This window comes from Stenella coeruleoalba (assembly GCF_951394435.1).
Source record: "Stenella coeruleoalba genome assembly, chromosome: 14".
Lineage (NCBI taxonomy): Eukaryota > Metazoa > Chordata > Mammalia > Artiodactyla > Delphinidae > Stenella > Stenella coeruleoalba.
Genome location: NC_137160.1, coordinates 58,171,739 through 58,193,909, shown reverse-complemented (window position 1 = coordinate 58,193,909; position 22,171 = coordinate 58,171,739). Strand labels below are relative to the sequence as shown.

The 22,171-nt window shown below is 46.2% G+C and overlaps 1 protein-coding gene across 3 annotated transcripts in view; it reads left to right on the top strand.

Annotated features, from left to right (window-relative positions):
• The window catches only part of LAMA1 (laminin subunit alpha 1), a 159,979-nt gene that overhangs the window by 73,510 nt on the left and 64,298 nt on the right, over window positions 1-22,171 (top strand). For 2 of the 3 annotated variants that reach the window (XR_013831327.1, XM_079942780.1), the window contains exons 12-26: window positions 57-230; window positions 1,866-1,967; window positions 2,759-2,970; window positions 3,728-3,839; window positions 6,244-6,354; window positions 10,490-10,617; window positions 12,101-12,187; window positions 12,857-13,068; window positions 17,865-17,971; window positions 18,287-18,467; window positions 18,755-18,814; window positions 19,105-19,241; window positions 19,942-20,178; window positions 21,178-21,321; window positions 21,817-21,996. Coding sequence is in view for 2 of the 3 variants with exons in the window: in XM_079942780.1 (XP_079798906.1) it covers window positions 57-230; window positions 1,866-1,967; window positions 2,759-2,970; window positions 3,728-3,839; window positions 6,244-6,354; window positions 10,490-10,617; window positions 12,101-12,187; window positions 12,857-13,068; window positions 17,865-17,971; window positions 18,287-18,467; window positions 18,755-18,814; window positions 19,105-19,241; window positions 19,942-20,178; window positions 21,178-21,321; window positions 21,817-21,996 (2,184 nt within the window). In the remaining variant the exon portion in view is untranslated. The remainder of the gene's footprint in view (window positions 1-56; window positions 231-1,865; window positions 1,968-2,758; window positions 2,971-3,727; window positions 3,840-6,243; window positions 6,355-10,489; window positions 10,618-12,100; window positions 12,188-12,856; window positions 13,069-17,864; window positions 17,972-18,286; window positions 18,468-18,754; window positions 18,815-19,104; window positions 19,242-19,941; window positions 20,179-21,177; window positions 21,322-21,816; window positions 21,997-22,171) is intronic. The other variant, XM_079942781.1, reaches the window with a different exon arrangement.

Here is a 22,171-nt window from a genome sequence, read left to right as displayed (position 1 = left end):
GTGAAACCTAAGGTGACTTCAATTTCATGTTCTAAAATTCTTGGATCTTTTTTAAGGTGAAAGATATGTCCGGCTGGCTGGTCACCGACTTGGTCAGTTCCAGCCAGCTCCGGTCCCAGCAGGACATGCTGGGCGGGCGTCACCAGATCAGCATCAACAGCTCGGCGGTGGTGCAGAGGCTGACCTCCCAGTATTACTGGTCGGCCCCGGAGGCCTACCTGGGAAACAAGGTACTTCCAGGGCCGGTGTCTGGGGCAGAGATCTCAGAGCACATTAAGGAAGACCTTGTGTTGGCTTTTCAAGTACTGTCGTTGGTCTCTTTTGAGTTTAGCAGAATATCACACAGCGTTTACTGACACCTGACTCACACGGTCTTTTTATCCTTGTTAGACTTTACTGCATCTTTAAAATATGAACCTATGTCTTTCTTGGCCCCGTCGAAGGTGGTCTGTTGTATGAAATCTTGTCCCCTCCCCGACAGACCTTCTGTTTTGCTCTGGGTTCCTGGGTCACCTGGGCCTTTGTGAAGGTCCCTCGCATCCCTGCCCTGTGGAGCCAGCCATGTACCTGTCTTACCTGGCGTGTAGAACACCCCTGGGAAAGGTGTGCAGGAACCCTTGCACTGCCCCCTTCTTCTTTATTATGCTTGTTGCTCACGTGAAGTGCGTGTTTAAGAACAGGTAGAATACTTTCCACTGTAAGAAAACGCTCAAAGGTGATTCCACAAAGTGGGAAGTTGGTGGCTACGATTTAACCTCTCCCTTCAATGACATGGTCCTGTCCCTCCTCACCAATTAGGCAGCTTCCCTCCAGACTCTGATCGATCTGAAAATATATCCAATGGAATCTCTCTCAATACCTACAGCTCCCTGCTCACCTTATCCAGGCCTTTGGTTTGTTTGAAGTCATGGTATATGTAGTGTAGGTCTCGTACCATGGTACATTTCCAGTTAATTTGTTGGTTATATTTTAATTTTATAGCTGTTTTGTGTATATTTAAGTAGTGTTTATTTTTATTTTTTCGGTACACGGGCCTCTCACTCTTGTGGCCTCTCCTGTTGCGGAGCACAGGCTCCGGACGCGCAGGCTCAGCGGCCATGGCTCACGGGCCCAGCCGCTCCGCGGCATGTGGGATCTTCCTGGACCAGGGCACGAACCCGTGTCCCCTGCATCGGCAGGCGGACTCTCAACCACTGCGCCACCAGGGAAGCCCAGTAGTGTTTATTTTTGAAAATGATTACTTTTCCCATCAAATTATAATCTTAGAAGACATTTTCTATTTAGAATGGGATCTTATCACCAAAATTCAATAGTTTTGTTTTCATGTCTGGGGAGCACCTCTCCAATTTTATGGTGCAAAGATTGGATTCTGAACGTTGTACCATAGCTGGCAGAAAGAAAATCTCTCTTTTACATTAAAGGATGTCTGATCAGGAAGGAAATCCTTAGTCCTTCCTTTAGCTGATCACACGTGTTGCTGTTGCCGTCCTATAAGCAGGGCGGTGAGCCCCAGTGTTGAGGTTGTAGTCCTGGATCACACTCCCTGCCCCCTAAAGTCCTTAAGTGAAATAAAGGTCTATCGTGGGACTAGCACAAGTTCAGAGTAATTTACCTCGGGATCTCTAAGGAGGAGTACATTTTTTTCTGTGCATTTAGACAGTATCCTACATTTCATGGTATCAGTTAAACAGAACATTCGTATAACGTGCTTCCTTTCCACTGCTTTTAATGTGAAATCCTTACATATTGTGGCCTCTGGGACACCTCGCAGCCTAGTTGTTGCCAGGTGGATCCTAGTGACCGTGTCCCCTTGCCAAGGGCTATGATCCTTCCCCTCCGTGCTCATTGTCACTTAAACATTCCAGCTGACAGCGTTTGGTGGATTCCTGAAGTACACGGTGTCTTACGAGGTCCCAGTGGAGATGGCGGACGGTGACCCCATGTCTCACGCCGACGTCATCATTAAGGTAATTGCTTTCGCATCAGTTCGCTAGAGCCGAGGGCTTCGTGGGGCAGCAGTTTTATGACTGAAGGTGGCTAAGCGAGGCCGTAGTGGCAGGAGCTCAGGGCCAGGTGGCCATTCAGCGGTGCTTTGCCCGTCTGGACTCCGCTGAGACTGGGAATTTCCAGAATTGCCTCAGGGCAGCACCTGTAGCTCTTCGCTTGCTCCTGTAGCTGATCTGTCTATTCACAATTTAGAGGGAGAGGAGTTTTTCCTCGATGTTGGGACTTCCTTTTAGGCCCTTTGGGTCCCTCCTCCCCTCCTGTAGCGTCCTCCCCATGTGAATGACTAGGCAGCAGTGCCTGGCTGTGTGGGGACTGGAGATGCATTGTCATTTTTGTCCTCCACCTCTGTCCCTGTTCCTGTATCCACACTCCCCTCACAAAAAGACCCAACAAGGCCTTGGCCTTTGCTGTACCCCTGAAACACTGTAAATCAACTATGCTTCAATTAAAAAAAAGATTAGAGGTGTCAGATTGGTTGCTTTGAGGGAAACTGTGGGCTAGTGCATGACTTTGTCTCTTTTCTGAGATCCCAGCACAGGCACAGTCTTTAGACTTATCCGAATCCCTCTGAGAGGAAGATAGTGATACGTTTTCTCTGGTCGTTCTGGACCAAGGGCTATGGACATCATTACACGTTTGCCAAAAACCTGCACACAACTGAAAAGCCACGTGGCTGAATACAAAATCTGCTTTTAGTGTTTGATCATGAAATTGAATTATGAATATATTTCCTCTTGTTTTTAAATGTTAGGGGAATGGGCTCACTTTAAGGACCCAGGCAGAGGGCCTGTTATTGCAGCCCTATGAAGAGCACTTGAACGTGGTTAGACTCGTGCCTGAGCACTTCCGAGATTTTCATAGCAGGAGGGAGGTAGATCGCGACCAGCTGATGACTGTGCTTGCCAACGTGACACATCTCTTGATCAGAGCCGACTACAATTCTGCAAAGATGGCTCTTTACAGGTGTGTACTGAAAAGGAGGGAAAACGTAGGTGATCTTGTCTTTATTATCATACAATTTTAAGCTGAATATACTTTACTTGATTATTTTAAGGACACAGCTAACAGAACTGTCTTGGAATTATTTTTTATCACTATAATTTTATCAAAGGCATAACAGTTGTTGTCCATGACAAATGTATCTAGTAGGAGATAGACTTGGCATTGGGATCAGAAACTTTCAGGGTGGATTTTTGAGAAATGCCCAATGAGGTGACAGTTGTTAACTGTGTTGCATCTGGTTTTCACCCTCCTGATGTTAATGGTCTTAGGTTTTCACAAACTATTTAAGCTCATGAGTCCATCCTTAGTCGTTTTGTTACTCTGAGAAGGTCAGTTTCTGGCAATGCCAGGCTAAGCATACATGTTGGATGCAGCTAAAGCAAACAGAACTGCACATTCAGGACAATCTCTCTGCTCTAGAGAGAGTTCAGCTGCATGGGTTCATTCTGGAGTTCACTCTTCGGAACGGGCTTCTCAGAGCCTTCCCACGGCTGTGTATGGACAGCAGCTTGTCTTGTACCAAATGTCCAAGGCATTTCCAGGGACTAATGAACAGCTCCCAGAAAGTGTCCTGTTGTGAAAATCTTTACTTACTTACAAAAATCACATCACCATTTTGTTTGAATTAAATCTTTCTTAGGAATTCGTCTTCTTTGAGGTGTTAGATGCCGTGTGCGAGTGTGTAAGTCCTGTAACGGCCCTGCCTGTTTGTTTGCAGGTTGGATTCTGTCTCTCTGGACACAGCCAGCCCTAACGTTATAGACCTGTCCCTGGCCACAGAGGTGGAGCATTGCGAGTGCCCCCAAGGCTATGCGGGCATCTCTTGTGAGGTAACACTCCTCCTCCTTCCCGTCTTCTTCCTTTTCTCCTTCCTGCGGGGTTGGGGGAAAAGCATATTGAAGGTGATGTCGTAATGCGTGTTTGAATTTTAACTTTGGAAACCCAGTGTTTCTAAACATCAGACTTTTGGAGGTTATTGGAACATTGGAAATACATTGTTTAAGGAAATCTAATTCCTCTGGGGCATCTGGGAATACTCTAAGTAAGGGTCACTGTCCTGCTTAGTCAACAGGAAAGTTGAGACACCCATGCCATATTTTGCATTTCTAAGGAGGATTGAATTTGCTTGTATTTGAACATTTACCAATTACCAACATGCGACCCTGGAAAGCTTCAGACAAGCCAGGCCTTTTTGGAGACCTTTGATGGCCCCAGGCTATGTTACTGAGGTGGGCTCTACCTCACATATGCAGTATATGAAACCATACTTGCAGTCATGGATGAAAGTAATCTGTCGCTTAAAAATTTTGAAATATTTTTTGAAATTATTTGGACATACATATTGATAGTAACTCTCTCTTACTGAGAACTTTCTATGCATTTGGCACTATTCTGAGCCCCTTCCATATGTTACCTCATTTAATCCTTACAACAATCCTATGAGGTAGGCCCTTCATATACTTTCTGTTCCGTAGATTAGGAAACGGAGACACAGAGAGGTTAAGTAACTTGACCAAGGTCACACAGCTAGGAAGTGGTCATTGAACTTCATCCCTGCTAATTGCCATGAGGTCCTGCGCCTCATGAGCCCATGACTGTGATTGTGAACATTTGTCATTGGCTGTGATTTCTTAGCAAGCATTTTTACAAAGTGAGAACATTTAACCTATAATATTAGGTTTGTAGGTAATAAAGTTGGCCTAAAGCTTCGTGGTGTACATATTTAATTAAATATTTTTATTTCTATTTTAAATATTTTGCAAGATTTTTTTTGGCCACAGGGTTGGGACCAATGAACTTATTTTTACATCTCATTTATTTTTAGGACCAGCAAATGTCCATAAGTCCTAATCCCTGCGGGCCTAGTGCTTAATGGATAAATGACCCTCAGACCACCTCATAGTATGTGGATGTGGGCTTAGGGGAGCGACAGGTAGAGCAGGGACAACCATGGAAGTGGGAGCCCAGCCAGCTGGACTGGGAGGGGACAGCAGGAAGCAGCTGCTGCTAGAGAACAAGTGCGCGGGGGGCTTTGTTCCCAGAAGTGCTGGTGTGCTTGGGTTGATGGCTCAAGCATCACACAGGCAGGTCAAGACGCCTTTGCAAGAGTTTGTGTTAAGCAGAAGAACTCATTCTTTTATCCAGCTGTTACTCAGAAGCTGACTTAAAGAATCAGGCAGCTACTGGTTGGGAATGGAATTTGGGGGAGCCCTGTAGCCGCAACACGGACCCCCAGCCAGCTGCCTGCTCAGTGCCTGTCTGTAGACAAGTCCGCTGTCCCCGGGGGAGCCTGGCTGCGGAGCGGGGTCGTGGGGGAGGTGGCAGGGGACTTTCCCAAGGTCAGTGTGAATGAAGGCATTATATATTATTACTATAATGAAATGCTCTTTAAGAATTCTTAGGACAATAAAAGGCACATCCACACTCCCTCCTCCCATGCCCCCAAGGGAGTGTGCCAACCTCCAAATTAATTACTCCCTGGTCTGCACTCTGGATGTGTTTCTTGTCTGCTGTGGCCCCGGGCAGCCCGTGGACATGGATCTTGGAGGTGTGCACACCTGGTGTGGAATCACTGCACGGGTGCCATGGACCGTAGCTAACGCGCCGTGTTCCGGATTCCGAGTCTATCAGATAGAGAGCCGATTTCTCAGGGTTGTCACAAGGGCGACATGAAGTACAGTGTCCGAGGTGGCTCCCTGCCCCTGAACGCCCATGTTGCCTGTCCAGCGCATAGCCAGAGGGAAGCTCACCTGCAACGTTTGCTCTCTTAAACTGATGCCGTTTGACGCAGACCTGCATTTAACACTTTGATGGCAACATTTACTAAATTTTAAGCAAAAGAAAAAGTGTTGAGAGAAATAAATCCCCTTGATTGAAACAGCCTTGATTAAAAGGCTGTTACATGATTTCTAAGAATATTGCAGTGGAAAACTGCTATGATGTACGCTGACTCATTGTATAGCCATTACATTTTTGTGTGCATGTTTCTACCTTTAAAATATATAAGGAACTGGATTATGGTGATGGTTGCACAACTCAGTAAACTTACTAAAAAAAACCCATTGAATTGTATGCTTAATATGGGTGCATTTTATGGCACGTTTGGGCAAAAAAAATAAGTTTCCATTCATGGAAAATTGAGCGGTTTATGATTCTAACGTACTGGGAAGAAGATGATTTGCGTTTTTTGTAAATTTGCCTTAACCTGGACAGTCACCCGTCCTTCTTTTGCAGTCCTGTCTCCCTGGCTATTACCGCGTGGATGGAATACTCTTTGGAGGAATCTGTCAGCCCTGTGAATGCCACGGCCATGCAGCTGAGTGTGACGTTCATGGCGTTTGCTTTGTGAGTCTGGCTGAGACCTTGAGTGCACGCCCTCCTCCCACCCTGAAGCCCTCACTGTACAGAAGTGATTAAAAAGGAAGCTTCCTCCACAGGGAATATCCCTGCCCTTGTGGACCCTAGAGGAAATCTGCAGGTTTAAGTTTAAGTCATAAAATGTTTCCTGCTTTTTTCCTTCTTTTTTTTGTGAAGAAAAGTTGCTTTGGTGATAGCAGAAAAAAGATGTATGATTTCATTGCAGGTTTTTTATTAGAACAATAAGTAATGATTTACTTTGCAAGATTAAAAAGCAATATAAAGGGAGAAAACGACCACTGATTAAATAAAAAGGATCATCAGATCTTTTAAACGCAAGTGCTAGTAGATTTTAACATTATGTTACATAGTATATCGTAAGAGGAATAAAAAAAATTTCTAATAATCTCACTCTTTTGTATAATATATAATGCTTCATAGATGTTAGTTCAGATAAACTCTGCAAACAAGTACCTCTTTCATGCAGTTGGAGTTGAAATAGGGCTTAGCAAATATGTAGTTAATCTTGAGAATGAACTTTGGGGCAGATACAGGGCAAGACTTGTTTTTTAACTTCAGTCAGGAATTCTTTTAGGCTCTTATGCCTGGGAGCCAGGCCACACTCCTGGGTTCTAGTGGATTCACTGCTCAGAGATGGAGTGAATGCATATGGTAATCAGCTGAACCCTATTCAGTGCACAGGGAAAGGATCATGCTTTTTCCAAAAGAGCTTGATTGAGTCACAGGGTTAGGAAAATTAACGATCAGACCCATGGGAAAGATATCGGCATGATGCCGCTGATTGCTTTTTCTCTCTAGAGCCTAATTTTTCTTTTTCTCTGCAAGTACAGCTTTTGTTTTGTTTTGTTCTTTGTCAGTGTCTTTGTTCTGTAAGTGAAGCCTCTGTAGGATGGCGTGGAATGATGTTTGCACGCCTACTCGGTCCCTCCAGAATAAGTTCCTCAGGTGTAACTTCCCACAAGGAAGGGAGGTTGCTGCCTTTTTTTTTTTTTTTTTTAATTTATTTATTTGGCTGCGTTGGGTCTTTGTTGCTGTGCACGGGCTTTCTCTAGTTGCGGCGAGCGGTGGCTACTCTTAGTTGCGGTGCATGGGCCTCTCATTGTGGTGGCTTCTCTTATTGCAGAGCACGGACTCTACGTGCTTGGGCTTCAGTAGTTGTGACGTGTGGGCTCAGTAGTTGTGGCTCACGGACTTAGTTGCTCTGCGGCACGTAGGATCTTCCTGGACCAGGGATCGAACCCGTGTACCCTGCATTGGCAGGCAGATTCTTAACCACTGCACCACCAGGGAAGTCCTGGTCGCTGCTTTTTTAAAACCTCTCTCCCCCTGCCATTTGGGTTTGGAGGCCTCTGCCAGCACTTGGGGGTGGTCAGCAGGTCGTGATTGTACCACCTATGGCTTTAGTGACAGGCAGGCTGGAAGATTTGCACGTGCTTCTGTTAATATATATTTCCAAAAATATATTCTCCTATGAAAGTGAAGATGCTAAATAGCCTTAAAGCTCTAAGTATAGAAGATAATAATTTTTATAGTGTAAAATTTTTTAAGGAATAATTTTAGATTTACAGAAAGGTTAGAAAAATAGGATAGAGGGTTCCCGTGTGAGCATCGCCCTGTTTCCCCGGATGCTCATCTTACACAATCTGTATGGTTATCAAAACTCAGAAATTAACATGGCATAGTCCCATCAACTAAATGTCAGATTCCATTCAGGTTTCATCCTTTTCCTTTCCAGCATCAAACCTACCGTCCCATACTGCATTTAGTATGAGGAGGCTTTGCCTCCTTCAGGCTGTGACAGTTCCTGGTTTTCAGGACTAGGGCACGTTTGAGATCTTCGGACCTTCTGTGGACTGTCCCTCCGCTGGAGCTGGTCCACTTTCTCGTGGTGAGGTTGAGGTTATCCATTTTTGGTGAGAGGACCTTGAGGTGATGTGCCCTCCCAGTGTGTGCTGTCAGGGTCCGTGATGCCACTGGCTGCTTCTGGGGGATGTTAATTAGCCTGGGTCACTCGGATAAGGGAGTCTCTGCCAGGTTTTTCTGCTGTAAAATTATTTTTTTTCCTTTTTTAAGTAATTAAAGGAGAAAAGTAATAAAATTTAGATTGGAATACAGGGAAATATAAAAACTTGTAAGATCGCTTATCTGTTTAATCTGCTTTGCTTTTTAAATTCTATTTTAAAAAGAAACCTTTAATTCTTCCTTTAGCATAGCTGTAACTAGCCCCTGGCCTTGTATATAGTTATCTAGATTCTAGGGGTTGACTCCTTATATACATTTTATTAGAGAGAAGTTTCCAGTTGTTCTTAGTGCTCCTATTCTTGTCTTTTTTTAAAGACTATTTTTAGAGTAGTTTTAGGTTTACAGTGAAATTGAGAAGAAGGTATAGAGATTTCCGATCTACCCCCTGTGGGCACCCATGCTCATACGCCTCCATTATCAACATCCCCCCCGCCCCAGAGTCGTGCATTTGTTACAATTAGTGACCCCACGCTGACACATCACAGCCACCCAGAGTCCACAGTTTACCTGTGTCCTCACTATTTTCTCTGAGCTCTCTCTGCTCTTACTCCAAGGAGGAATCAATTTCTTTTCTTTGGAAAGACAGGGGCATAAAATGCAGTTGTGCATGTCTTGGGCCCTCCTGGTTTTCCTTTTCCAATCAAGAGAAGATGTGCTCGCTCCCCAAGGAGATGAGCATTCCTATCCCTTCACGTTCCAGATCCACCAACAGGGATCATCACTTAAAGGGGTGTTGGCGCCTGCCTGAGAAAGCATTGAAACAGACCTTCAGCAGGTTTTTCAACAGAACTACATTGTAGTTTTCCCAAAGAGAAAGAAGACCCAGTCTGGCCCTTTGAGGAAAGAAAGCAAATCAGAGACATTTGCAGTTGAGCTTAATCAAATAGATTTTAACGAAACTAATTATTTTGCATAATTCTTTTAGCACAACCATGTAGCTCTTTACCAAGGCCGGTTGCATTTTGCGTAGATTTGGGTTAATGATCAAAACCAAGGTCATATGAGGGATGAAAAGAAAAAAAGAAAAGCGCATGGGCGTCATCTGGAAGCTTTTTTAGAAACTCAAAATCGCAGACCTGCAGCATCAGAGTCAACATTTAACCCACATGATCTGTATACACATTCAAATTTGGAAGCTCTGGTCTGGGATGACCCTAAATAAAACTGGTGAAACCGTGATATAGAGGATGCAACACAATTAAATGGAACAGATGTGAAAACTTTTATCAACCTCAGGAATGATAGAAAAGTATGTAGTTAACAACTGGAAATATTATTTGAATAGTCAGATGAAAAATGTCCAGTAAATGTGTGTAAAATGAGTGGCTTTAAGAGAAGGGGTATAAAAGGACATGGAAGACCCCAAGGGAGAGGAAGTGAGAGGAGAGGGCCCACAGTTGGGGCTGGGGCTGGGAGTACGGGCAGGGGAGGGCAGAGGTTGTAGGGGAGAGCTCTGGGTGGCATCAGCACCAGGTGGGGGCAATAGGGAGACCAAGCCAGGGGAGAAGAGGGGCCTGGAAGGAACGGGCAGGAGAGGAGCCGCCCGGGGGCCCGTCTCCCGCACACCTCCTACACCTGACGCAGGGTAATTTCACTCTCTAAAGAGGTGTTTTAAATGAGGAAAAGAAATCTTTCGTACTTATTCATGTATTTACCATTTCCGATGTTCTCCATGCCGTAGTATAAATTCAGGATTTCCTGGACTGTCTCCAGGGGGAAAGACATGCAGTTGCAGGATCCATCCCGCTGTCTCCCTTCCCTGCACATCCTGCACCTCCGCTGTCTGGGGTCTGAGAGCAGCTCTTTGATGTATTGTATTCCGTCCCTACAGAGGGCAAGTCTGCTGCCAGTTACTCTGACACGGTTGGAAATGAAAGGTCTTATGCTTCCCGTTTACATAAATAAAAATTTTTATTAGCGGATCTGGAAACAGGCAACCCCTCCTCATATAAGAGAGTTTGGTGACTTGCTTTAGCGTTTTGCCTTTTTTCTTCACTTGGACTTCAGGTTGTTTGAAGGTGAACCTGAGATTCCTTTAAGGAGGCCTGAGCCGAGTCTTCTTTCCATGCGTGTGTCCTAGGCATGCCAGCACAACACCACCGGGGACCGCTGCGAGCGCTGCCTGCCCGGCTTCTACGGGCTGCCTTCCCGAGGAACCCCTGGGGACTGCCAGCCGTGTGCCTGCCCGCTCTCCACGGCCTCCAACAAGTAAGCCGGGCTCCTCCACCAGCCGGTCCTGCCCCGCGTGGCCTGGGTCTCCATCCAGACGTGCACTGATACCTTCAGAGCAAGACCTGTGTGTGATGAGAGTGTTAATTTTGCCCTGGGGCAATTAATTGGGATTAGAGATGGAGGAACAGATTCTCTCTTCCTTAAAAAAAACAAACAAAAACTTTGATGTTTTAAATTGCGTAAGGCAAGTTGTGTGAAGGCAAGGACATTTGCATGGTCTTTTTTGCCCTTGGTCTAATGTTGGCCGCCAGTTCCTTCACACGTATATGTTGTATGCCTACCACTGTACTAAGAGGCAGAGGAGATGCAGAGATGAATAAAATATGTTCCTGGGCTTCAGGAGTATTTGAGCGAATGACCAAAATACGTAAATACGAGGCTCATTGAGAATGGGCTGAATTCATTTAGTTTAATTTAACGAATCTTTACTGAGCGCCTGGTATATGCTGGGCATCATGGTAGGTGTCCTGAGTGTCAAACTGTTCCTCTGTGGCTGCCGACGCCGTGGAATCCACAGTGCGGTCACGAGGGCAGAGGAAGTGGGTCCACTGTGCAGAGGGAATCTGTGTGGGGCGATTGCCTGTGGAAGCTCTCCATCTGAGACTTGAAGGATGAGAGGGAGTTTGAAGGCAGTGGAGGAGAAGGGCCTGCTAGGCGGGAAGAAGTGGTGCCGCGGTCTGGCAGCGTGAGGGGCAGGTCGGTTTGCGGAGCTGCAGGTGGTCCCGGGGCACAGAGCACGAGGGGAGGCGGAGGACGGTTACAGTCACGGCCTCGACCAACATGCTGGGGCTTGTGTGCCCCCAGGCCAGCGGTCTGAAAGTCTCTCTCACTGTTTACCCTTTAGAACTCTCCCCCCATCCACGCCTAGAGGATTCTCCCATGGGGAGTTTTATTTGGAACTCCAGTGTACAAAACAGCAATCAGGGCTGCTCTGGTGAAATCGTGGGGACCTCGCTATGGCCCCCAGGCCTCCCTTCGCGGTCCTCCCAAGACCAGGAATGGAGTATGAAGGGACCTCGGGCTGCATGGGGGCCTCGGGGGATGCTGGTTACACTCACTGAAGTGTGGAGCCCCTTGGCTCTGTCCTGTAAGCGGGCTCACTCTTGGCCAGTGTGGGCAGCTCTAAGGCAGGCAGCCCAGTCCCGGGAACTCGAGGACAGGAACTCTGCCTGAGCATCAGAGCCGGCCTCCTGGAGGAGGGGACCGCTGAGCTGGGCCTTGGGGGTGAGCCGGTGAACCCGGGCAGATGGGGAGAAGCGCAGTCCGGGCCGAGGGTCGAGCAGGGAGTGTCCAGTGCCCATGGGCGGGCTGCGTGGCCTGGGGCCTAGGGTTCTGGGCTAAGGAGTGAGCACGCGGTGAAAGTTTGTAAGGACAGGAGTGGTAGAAACTAAGCATTTTAATATTTAGGAATTCTGCACCATCCACTGGAGAACTGCATTCATTTCTACTGCTTTGTCAGTTTCAGCCCCACCTGCCACCTCGACGATGGAGATGAAGTGTTCTGTGACCAGTGTGCCCCAGGATACGCGGGGGATTGGTGCGAGAGGTACTCTGCTTCGCTCGACCGGTTTCCAAACATTTTTTTACTATAAATTCTATGTGTTTATTCTTAAATGTGTGGTTAAGTGTGGCTTTAGAGCCTTTGGTATGTCATTATTATTCCATCGGATCACAGAGAAAAACCAGTCGATCGATTAAAAAATTAATGTTGGAAGTCCCTGGGGACTTTTTGATCTCTTTGAGCTAATCTCAGTTTTCATCAGTATCAATAGGAAACTGCCAGGAGTCAGTACTTCTGTTCATACGTTTGAATGTCCCATTACTCTGGGTGATTCCATAAGCAAGGGGTGGTTTGATGTAATAGTTGTCTTCTGGCGCCTGGAAGCCAGGGTTATCTGTCCCACGTGTACGTCCCGGTGCCAAGTCTGGCTGGACTCCGTGGGAGGTGACATCGCTGAGTGGTGGGATGCGGGTCGAATTGTCTGGGGCCGGAGCATGTCCCCGGGATGTGTGGCTCCTTTTGGACGCCCTCCCCCTGCCACACAATGAGTGACGGGAATCTGTGAATGCCTGAACTCGAGCAGCATTCCTCTCACGGTAAATCTTCGGTAAAGAGTCAGTGTGGTTGATTAACTACTCAGAGAGTCCCTGGATGGTGGGGTAATGTCTACAGTAATCGCACTTGTTTGCATCCCTCTCTCAATCTTCTATATAGATGTGCAGACGGTTACTTTGGAAACCCAACAGTGCCCGGAGATTCCTGTGTCCCTTGTAACTGCAGTGGCAATGTGGACCCCTTGGAGGCCAGGAGCTGTGATTCCGTCACCGGAGAATGCCTGAGATGCCTTGGGAACACTGACGGCCCCCACTGTGAGAGGTGTGCCTACGGGTTCTATGGGGATGCCGTGACTGCGAAAAACTGCCGCGGTGAGTGTGTGACCTGGCGGTCGGGTCCATTACTTATCATTCTGTGAAGTCTCCATCCATTTACTTACGTGCATCAGAAAGCGCTCGGCCCAGGAGGTCAGTTGATCCGGTCTGTGCTGGGTTAGCTTGATCAGTTACTCCAAATGAAGGTCAGGTGGCCTAGAAAGCACGCGCCCTTCCATTTCAGGAGAAAGTGGTCCTTCACAGTGTTGGCACTGCTCCCAGTGACCAGGGAGGCAAAGGAAGCCTGTCCCGTTTGTCAGGGAGATGCTACGGGCTTCGTGAGGCAGATGGGATTTCAGGACGTGGAATGGGAAATGGGGAGACCCTAGCCCCCAAAACTGGTGCGTCTCAGTGGTCTGCGCCTGAGTCACCAATCCGCACGTCGCTCGGCAGGGCTCTCTGCTCAGACCCTTGAAATTACAGACCATGTAAAACCAGTTACTTAGAAAAGCAGATTTTCAGACTCCTAGAATGACAGACTTATAGCCTTAGGGCTGATAACAGCTCTCAGATTTTTTCACACAGTTCTTGAAAAAGGAATGAAAGAGTAAAAGTGACAATTATAAATTATTTTGATAATTTCCTATAAATGCTGGTCCTACTGTGCTGTTACAACATGGAGACACAAGAGGGAGCAAGAGATCCAGAAAAGATGTTTTCCTAGGATCATGTCAAGAGATTGACAAGCTTCTGTTGCTCTGGGCCTATGAACCCGATCTTCAGCACCTTGACTGGTTATCATAGGTAGATAATTATGATAACCGGTAATTGTATAAAGCTTCAAAGTTTATGGAATGCTTTCACAATTCTCATGGCATTTCTTTTCATCCTTACTGCAAACCTTGATGATTAATTTCTTAGTTCATTTGTCATTTATTAAGTGTCTGTTACTTCCCAGGCACTATGCCAAATACTGTGATTGGAGTTGGAAATTTATTTAATCAGACTTGAAAATCCCAAGTCTATTTGGGAGCTACACACGATGGTGTAGGAGAGAGGCACGTGTGTGGATTCAGGGCTTTGGAGTCTGACTAGTTTAGAGTCCAGGATTGGTCACCAACCAGCCCTGTGACATTAGGCAAATTTTATTAACCTCTCCTAGCAACTATTTCTTCATACATAAAATGGACATAATTATATGTATACACTAAAGCCTTTCTGAAAAGTCAATGGGATGACAAATTTAAAGTTCTAGACAGGGGCTTCCCTGGTGGCGCAGTGGTTGAGAGTCCGCCTGCCGATGCAGGGGACACGGGTTTGTGCCCCGGTCCGGGAAGATCCTACATGCCGCGGAGCGGCTGGGCCCGTGAGCCATGGCCGCTGAGCCTGCGCATCCGGAGCCTGTGCTCCGCAACGGGAGAGGCCACAACAGTGAGAGGCCCGCATACCGCAAAAAAAAAAATAATAATAAAGTTCTAGACAGTAAATGGTAGCTATTACAATTGCTGGTAATAAGAGCAGTCATTTTTATTATTTTTCTGTACAGTGCTGTCCAACAGAAATGTAAGTCACACATGTAATTTAAATTTTTCTAGTAACCACCTTTTAAAAAGTAGAAACAGGTGAAATACATTTTAATAATACATTTTATTTAACTCAATATATAGAAGTATTATTTTATCATGTAATCAAGTTTTCAAAGTATTAATAACTGTTTTCTTTCTTTTTAATACTGTCTTCAAAATTCAGTGTGTGTTTTATAGCCCATCTCGATTAGGATGCTAAGTTTTCATCAGAAATATTTGATCTGTATTTAGATTACATAAAATTCAATGTTGAAGAAATGGATTCAGACACCCACGTTGTTCAAACATATTTAAAAGTTTTCCATCTTGTTTTCCTTTATGTGCATCCACGCTGACAAACTGCGTCAGCATTTTGCCATGGGGATAAAAGGGAAAATATAAAATAGAAGGTCTCAGGGATGAGTGGAGAGTGCGGGGGAGTGGGGGGGTCAGAACAGGTGGGATTTGGGTCTAGGTCCTCGTTGTTGGCCCAGGGAGCTGGACTGGTTATGGGCTGACCCCGCCTGGCTTTCTCTAGTTTCTGAGCATTTACACTTTTTATTCTTTTCCTATCTCCTTTTCCCCCCCATTCCTAGCTTTGACGAGATGAATTCCTACAACTGTTTCTGAATGTTTCACTAGAAATCCTTCCAGGTCTATAATAAGGGTCCTTCTTACGAACTTCTCAGAAGCCTCCACACGATAACATAATACCGTATTTTATTAGGTGAACCTGGTAAAAATGCCAGTGTTCAGTATTACTGACATCAGCTTTGGTGTGATAGATGTAGTAGTGGCTGTGGACACAGTTGTCCAGGGCAGAGAGTGGTGTGGAGGGAGAAAAGGTTGGTGGGAAGCCTCCTGGGCGCTAATATTAAAGAAACCTTGTGCGAAATAATTTAAGTAGGTATAATTTTTATATTGTGGGGTTCTTCTGAGAATTAAAATACCTGTAAAGAACCTGGCAGAAGGTAATTGCCAGATATTTTAAATTAGTATTATTTATAACATGAACAATTTTTATTAATAATTGCTATTATAATTGTTGTTATAGAGGGATAACTGCAAATAACAGTGTGATATCTGGCTAGCTACATCACCTTTCTAAGTGTTAGACTTCTCACCCAAAAATAGAGAAAATTACAGTACTTCCCTCGTATGTTTGCTATGAAGGTTCATTCATTCATTTCATATATTGACTGTAACATGGAGACACGAGCTGACGGGTGTGTGATAAATGTGATTTGTTATTATCATCAATATTTGGTGATGATCATACTCGAAGTGAACTTGGAATATTCCCCAGAGGAAGGGTGGGGTTTGAGTAAGGCACAGAAAGGGAGGATCAGAGGGAAATACAAGAGAAAAAGGAAGGAAACCAAAGCGTTTGGAAGGGGTCCCCAAACCTTGGTAAGAGAGAGGTTCAAAAGGGAGAGAGGGGTGCATGGCCTGTCCCACCGAAAGATGCATCAGGACGGAGGCAGGATCTGCTCGCTGGATCTGCACCCGGGAGCCCTGGACATTTTAGGAGGAGCAGTTGTAGCAGCCCAGGGGCCAAGAATTGGGCTGGAAGATTGGGTGGTGTGAAGGGGAAGGGAGGGAGGGAGGGAGACGGGAGGGAGAGCCGGGGGTGGAAACTTAGAGTTAAGGGTTTGCGGTGGGGGGGGGGGGATGGCAGGGTGTGAGTGAATGTGTGTGAGTGTGTGATGTTTTCCCTGGGAGACAGTTAAGAGTGGTGGGAGGCTGAGGACGGTTTTAAATACAGGCTTTGTTATTATTTCGGTACAGCAAGGCCAGCAGATGAGGAGAGGACCGCCATCACAAAGGCAGTTTGTTACTCTGGAGGCCAGATCAGGGGGGAGTCGGGGGCGCAGGGGACACCCCACAGCATGGGGGTGGCTACACCTGGGCTGGTCACGAGGGGAAGTGTGGACAGGAGCGTTTATCTGCAGGAAGACAAGGGCCGGCAGGGTAAGCAGGTCTGGGACTGGCTAGTCTGAATCATTTCAGCCGGTCGGGGGGCCTAGGGACTGTGCCTCTTGTCTGATGCCAGGCCCTGGGGTGACTAGGACTGGTGGACAATGGAATGTCAGGGCCCAAAGGAACCTGAGAGCCAGTGAGGAAGGCGTGGGGTGCGGGCTCTGGATTGGATGGTTTGCATATGAAAGGCATTCCAGCAGGTGAGCTGTTTACAGTCTCTGGAAATTGACTAGCCCTGGGCGTGGCTGTCTCTCCAGGGTCAGCAAGGCTCCAGAAGTCAAAGTATCAGAAAAACAGAAAATAAAAGTTAAACTACAAGAATGGGCAGCACTGTGTGGTGCTCATGACACTTGACCAGCCTCCTACAAGAGCTGTGAACATCGATCCATGCACACAAGGGAAAAACTAGGGGAGAGAGGCCCAGTGACATGGCCATAGTCAACCAAGGAAGCAGAATCCCACCTCCTTTCCTCTGGCCATCAGCCTTCTAATTTCCAGTGCCCACCCCTGCTCTGCCCCACAAAGGCTGCCACACAAAGTGTGCTAGGGCTTGAGATAATTCGTGACGTTTTTCTTAACGTGGTTATGCCATAGGACGGAGAGTGTGCATTTTCCGAGCCCAGGCATTCATAAATGGCACACGTCCTGGGATATCTTGTCAGTGAACATATTACAAATTTTAAATGAAGCACATATTGACAGCTGTGGTACGAAGTAAACGGTTCTTGGACCCGTTAAATTGAATCACTTTGAGAAGGGGGGGGCGACTTTGTGGCTTTAAACATCAATATTCTGGCTGTAGATAAAACAGAAGCATCTGGCCAGAAGGTAAGAACCTCAAAGGAGTCATGACTCAGAACACGGAAATAGTTCATTAAGTTATGATGTACGGTATTAGTTATCTAGGTCGTTATAACTGAGCTTTAAAATATTAAATATGTATGATTGGAATGAGCAAGTGGCTAAATTGATTTTGAAATCTTCTTTGCATGTTTTTTAATGAAGATTGGTTGATGTACATTGGTGGCTCATTTTAAAAATTTCAAAGAATTCATGAAATTGGTTAAGTTCGTTTGCCAATTACTATCTTAACAGCTTCAAGTAATTTTTTTTCTCTGATGGTTCCTTTCACCAACCTTATTTTGGCTTACTTTTCAGAAAAATACTAAAATTTTCAAGTTACTGCAAAGCAATAATTTTGTTTCATGATTTGAAACATGAATGTTAAAATTTCTCCTTTGGGGATTAAGGGATTTTATAACAGCCGTACCCAGAAATGGGCACAAATATGCCTTCTGTGTGTGTTAGCCTGTGAATGCCATGGCCAAGGCTCCCTTTCTGCTGCCTGCCATCCTGAGACTGGACTCTGTGACTGCAAACCACACGTGACCGGACAGCAGTGTAACCAGTGCCTGGTAAGACGCCTCCTGGTCATTACATACAATTAACGTGTGTGTCAGTGTTAATGTCTATAAATGATGCCTTAACTGGTTCAAATGAAATGGAATCCCGACCACCAGAAATAGCAGGTTCCTGCAACATGGCTGGTGAGTGCTATGCGGCCCTACCTGGAGAGTATGTATTCGGTTTACAGAGACCAGTGGAATGATGTCAAGAACACTTTAGGAATCTGTGACACATGCAGTTGTTGATTTGGGAAATGTTCTAGTAGATACTAGCCACTTACTAAAATGTATTTTGTCTTCCGTGGCTCTGCCCCTGTGAAACAGCACGGCTACTACGGGTTGGACACGGGGCTCGGGTGCCTGCCCTGTAACTGCAGTGCATCGGGCTCCCTGTCGGACGACTGCACGGAGGAAGGCCAGTGTCGCTGTGGCCCAGGTGTAGCCGGGGAGAGGTGTGACAGGTGTGCCCGCGGCTTCCATGCCTACCAGGACGGTGGCTGTACACGTAAGCTCCTGAATTCAGTGTTTGAGACTTCATTGTAATTCCCAGACTTTTCTTTGAGCTCTCCTTTGACTTCTGTGTAATTCTGTGAAGTTCCTTTACATTCTTTTTTCTGAACGTGTAAGATTTCATACCTTTTTTCTATTTCCTGATCCCTATTCTGGGTAAGTCCACAAACAAGCCTTGGTCAGGCTGTACTAACTGTGTGAGCTTAGACTAATTACTTAACTTTACTTAGCTTTGGTCTCCTCATCTGTAAAATGGAGAAGTCGATTATTCTCTCCATCCAGGAGTTACCGTCAAGGTTGTGCTTAAAGTCCTTAGCATGGCGATTGGCAAACAAGTGCTCGGTAAGTGTTAACTCTCTCTTCTCCCCACCTGTGGAGGCCTTTCCCGGTCTTTTCTCTATTTCTCCCACTGTGCCCTATTCTCTCTCATCCAGGAGCAACTCTCCACAAGGAGGAGCATTCACCTCCCGTGAGACACGGCAGGGTGTTAGGGATCACGAGTTTTCTTTCAGGAACTAGAAGAGTGATTGAGATTATTTAACACAAGGGAAATAACTTGCAGCATCATCTCTGACCCCTTCGGTTGACCTGACGGTCCTGATCTGTAACAACACCTTGTGTCTCTGTTGTAGCCTGTGACTGTGCTCACACTCAGAACACCTGTGACCCGGAGTCAGGGGAGTGTGTCTGCCCGCCTCATACTCGGGGTGCAACGTGCGAGGGGTGTGTAGACGGATACTGGGGCCACGACCCGGAGCTCGGATGCCAGGTGTGCACTGTCACCTGCACATTTTCTCAACTGAGAATTACTTTGCTGTGTCAGGTTTCATTCTTCTTTTACCTATTCGCTTGATTTTAACCTGTTGAGTAGCTTGATGGTTTCTATTCAGAACTCAGTACCGATTGTAGGAATCAAAGTGGAAGAAGCAGCATCCTTAAAATACAGTATTCTAAATTTTCTTCAAGAGTTTAGCTGTGGAATTGATGGTTAGAAGATCAAAAATTTATTTTGGTGCCCTTTAAATATATTCTGCAATATATGCTATCTTCCAGGAGAAAGACATAAATCACTTTATTGGGGGTGGGGGAGGTATGTCCGATCTTCAACGGTTCTGTATTTCTGTGTTACTTTTGTCAGTTAAACTTAGACTTTGCATTTTGGAAACAGAGGGAGTGTTACTGGACTTCTAAAATAATTTTGCTGGACTGCATTGTCCTATTAAGTAGATTGAATTTCAGGCCACGGTTGTGGCCCAGCCTGCGTGTGTCACAAAGGTTCACTAACGTCCAGCAGCATAAGTCCTGGCCTCTTGATGGCTTGTGGCAAAGTGAGTCCATATGGCAATAGTGAGAGCGATCCATTTGTGTGTATAATCTCCCCACGTTTAGTGTTTTCCTGTAATCCCCATATGTGTACATTATGAAAATATAAAATCTGCCTTTTTATTTATTCAGTATTTTTCTTGCAGGCCTGCAATTGCAGTAGCGCGGGGTCAGCCAGTCATCACTGCGATGTGCTCACTGGCCATTGCCAATGTAAGCCTGCATTTGGTGGACAGACCTGCCATCAGTGCTCCCTGGGGTACAGAGACTTTCCGGACTGTGTGGCCTGTAACTGCGACCTGAGAGGGACACTGGCCGACACCTGTGGCCAGGAGCAGGGTCTCTGCAGCTGTGCCCCGGAGACCGGAACCTGCTCTTGCAAGGTACTAGCGCCCGGTTCCACTTCCTCCCTCCCTCCCACTCGCCATTCTGACTTCAGGACTTTAACTGTTTAAATAAGCACTTGGGTTTTAGACGCTTCTCATAATGAGTTTGCACCACCTTCTGGGTCTGGGTTTAAATTTTGTGTGTGCTCTTCTAGAATGATGGATGATTCTTTAGAAGGAATTTGTACTGTTAATTACAAGTGTCAGATGATGGGACTGATTTGAAAAACATGCTGAGTTTTCTATCATGTGTTTCAGTTGGCTGAGTAGCCTATCTGTCTTGAATATACAGGTAAAATAGATAACACAGGGCTTCAGGAAGATTTGTGATTCTATACCTGGTAAGTAATTATTCTCTTGTGCGTGCTGGCCAGACTGGAGGACATTTGTGTTTATTATTTTCCCAGGAGGTTAGATTTCAACATCATACTTAACTCCGTGTATTTCCTTTCATTTTCCCGTTGTGCTTTGTTATTAGAAGGTCCTTGGCCATCTTCTCTGTTCCTTTCCCAGGGTCTGAGAGATGGAATCCTGGTTGATTAGCGGTGGGGGAGGAGGAAGGGGAAACTCATGTGGCTGCGGGATAACGGGAACATCAGTGGACGTGTGCTTGGTTCACCACATCTGTGGTAGCAGTTCTCACCACGGATGGTCAGCACAGGAGGACCTGCCCTAATAATTATCTGGCCCGTGGCTCTCCACCTGACTGGTCACCTGGGACCTCCAAGAGGATCCAGGCCCGCTCCTGGAGACTCACCAGGGAATCTGCATTTTCCAAAAGCTTCCAAGACGATTCTGATGATCAGCTGAGTTGGGGAATCACTGAGTCTGAGAGAACTGATGCTCAGAGAGGTTAAGGAACCAGCCTAAGGAGCAGCTAGTTAGCCATATTTGTTCATCCAAAGTTATTTTTGTGTTTTTTCCCATTTCTGTTTGTTTATAAACGGTGTCTCTTATTTTCAGGTAAAAATGAGTCTGTCATTTTGTTCCCTTTAGGAAAATGTCATTGGCCCTCAATGCAGTGAGTGTCGAGCTGGCACCTTTGCTCTGGACGAGGCGGACCCTCGGGGGTGCACCCCATGCTTCTGCTTTGGGCTGTCACAGCTCTGCTCCGAGGCCGAGGGCTACGTGAGAATGCCGGTGGGTTACACACGCAGATAAATGTTCTGTTTGCAAGCCTCTACCCTTGGGAGTTGGGTGAGGGTGGGAGAGGCAGCCAAGTACTTACATTAAATTTTGCCCTTACTGCGTCAGAAATTGTAGGAAGCTGATTTGGGTTAGTCCAGAGTCAGAGGTCTGCTTCTGCTGTCCAGGAAGTAAATGGAGCAGGAACCAGGGCGTCAGTGTCGTTCTGTGCTAATCTGCCTGCAGCTTTAGTCGGAGTGAAGAGAAAACTCTCAGCAGTCTCCTTCATGTAATTGGACCTGGCCCAGTATAGGAAGAGTTTGACCCTAAATGCAGTGGTTTAAAGGCATTTTCAGTTCATTTTAATCCAGGTGTTTAAATTGAAAAGTCTTTCTTATTCCTGTTATAATAATGAAACTGTCTCGTCTGAAACAGTGGAAGAATCTGACGGTCAAAGGTGCGGCGTTAATTCACATTCTAAAGTGGCTTTGTCCTCCCCTCCGTGACTAGGTAACGCTGGGCTCAGATCAGCCTCTTCTGCGTGTGGTTTCTCAGAGTAACCTCAAGGGTACGACCGAGGGGGTGTATTACCAGGCCCCTGATGTCCTCCTGGATGCCATGACCGTCAGGCGGCATGTCCACACAGAGCCGTTTTACTGGCGGCTGCCCGGGCAATTTCAGGGAGACCAGGTGAGACGTGCACCCAGCCTCCAGCCATCCACATTTCTGGGTGCACTTTGAAATCACAGTGGCCTGGGTTGGCCTATTGCTAACTGGAGTAGTTATTAATTTCCTCTTCTAAGTGGGGATGGAAAAGGTTAACACTTATAAAAATCCCCCAGATGAATGGCTCTTTAAATTTCTC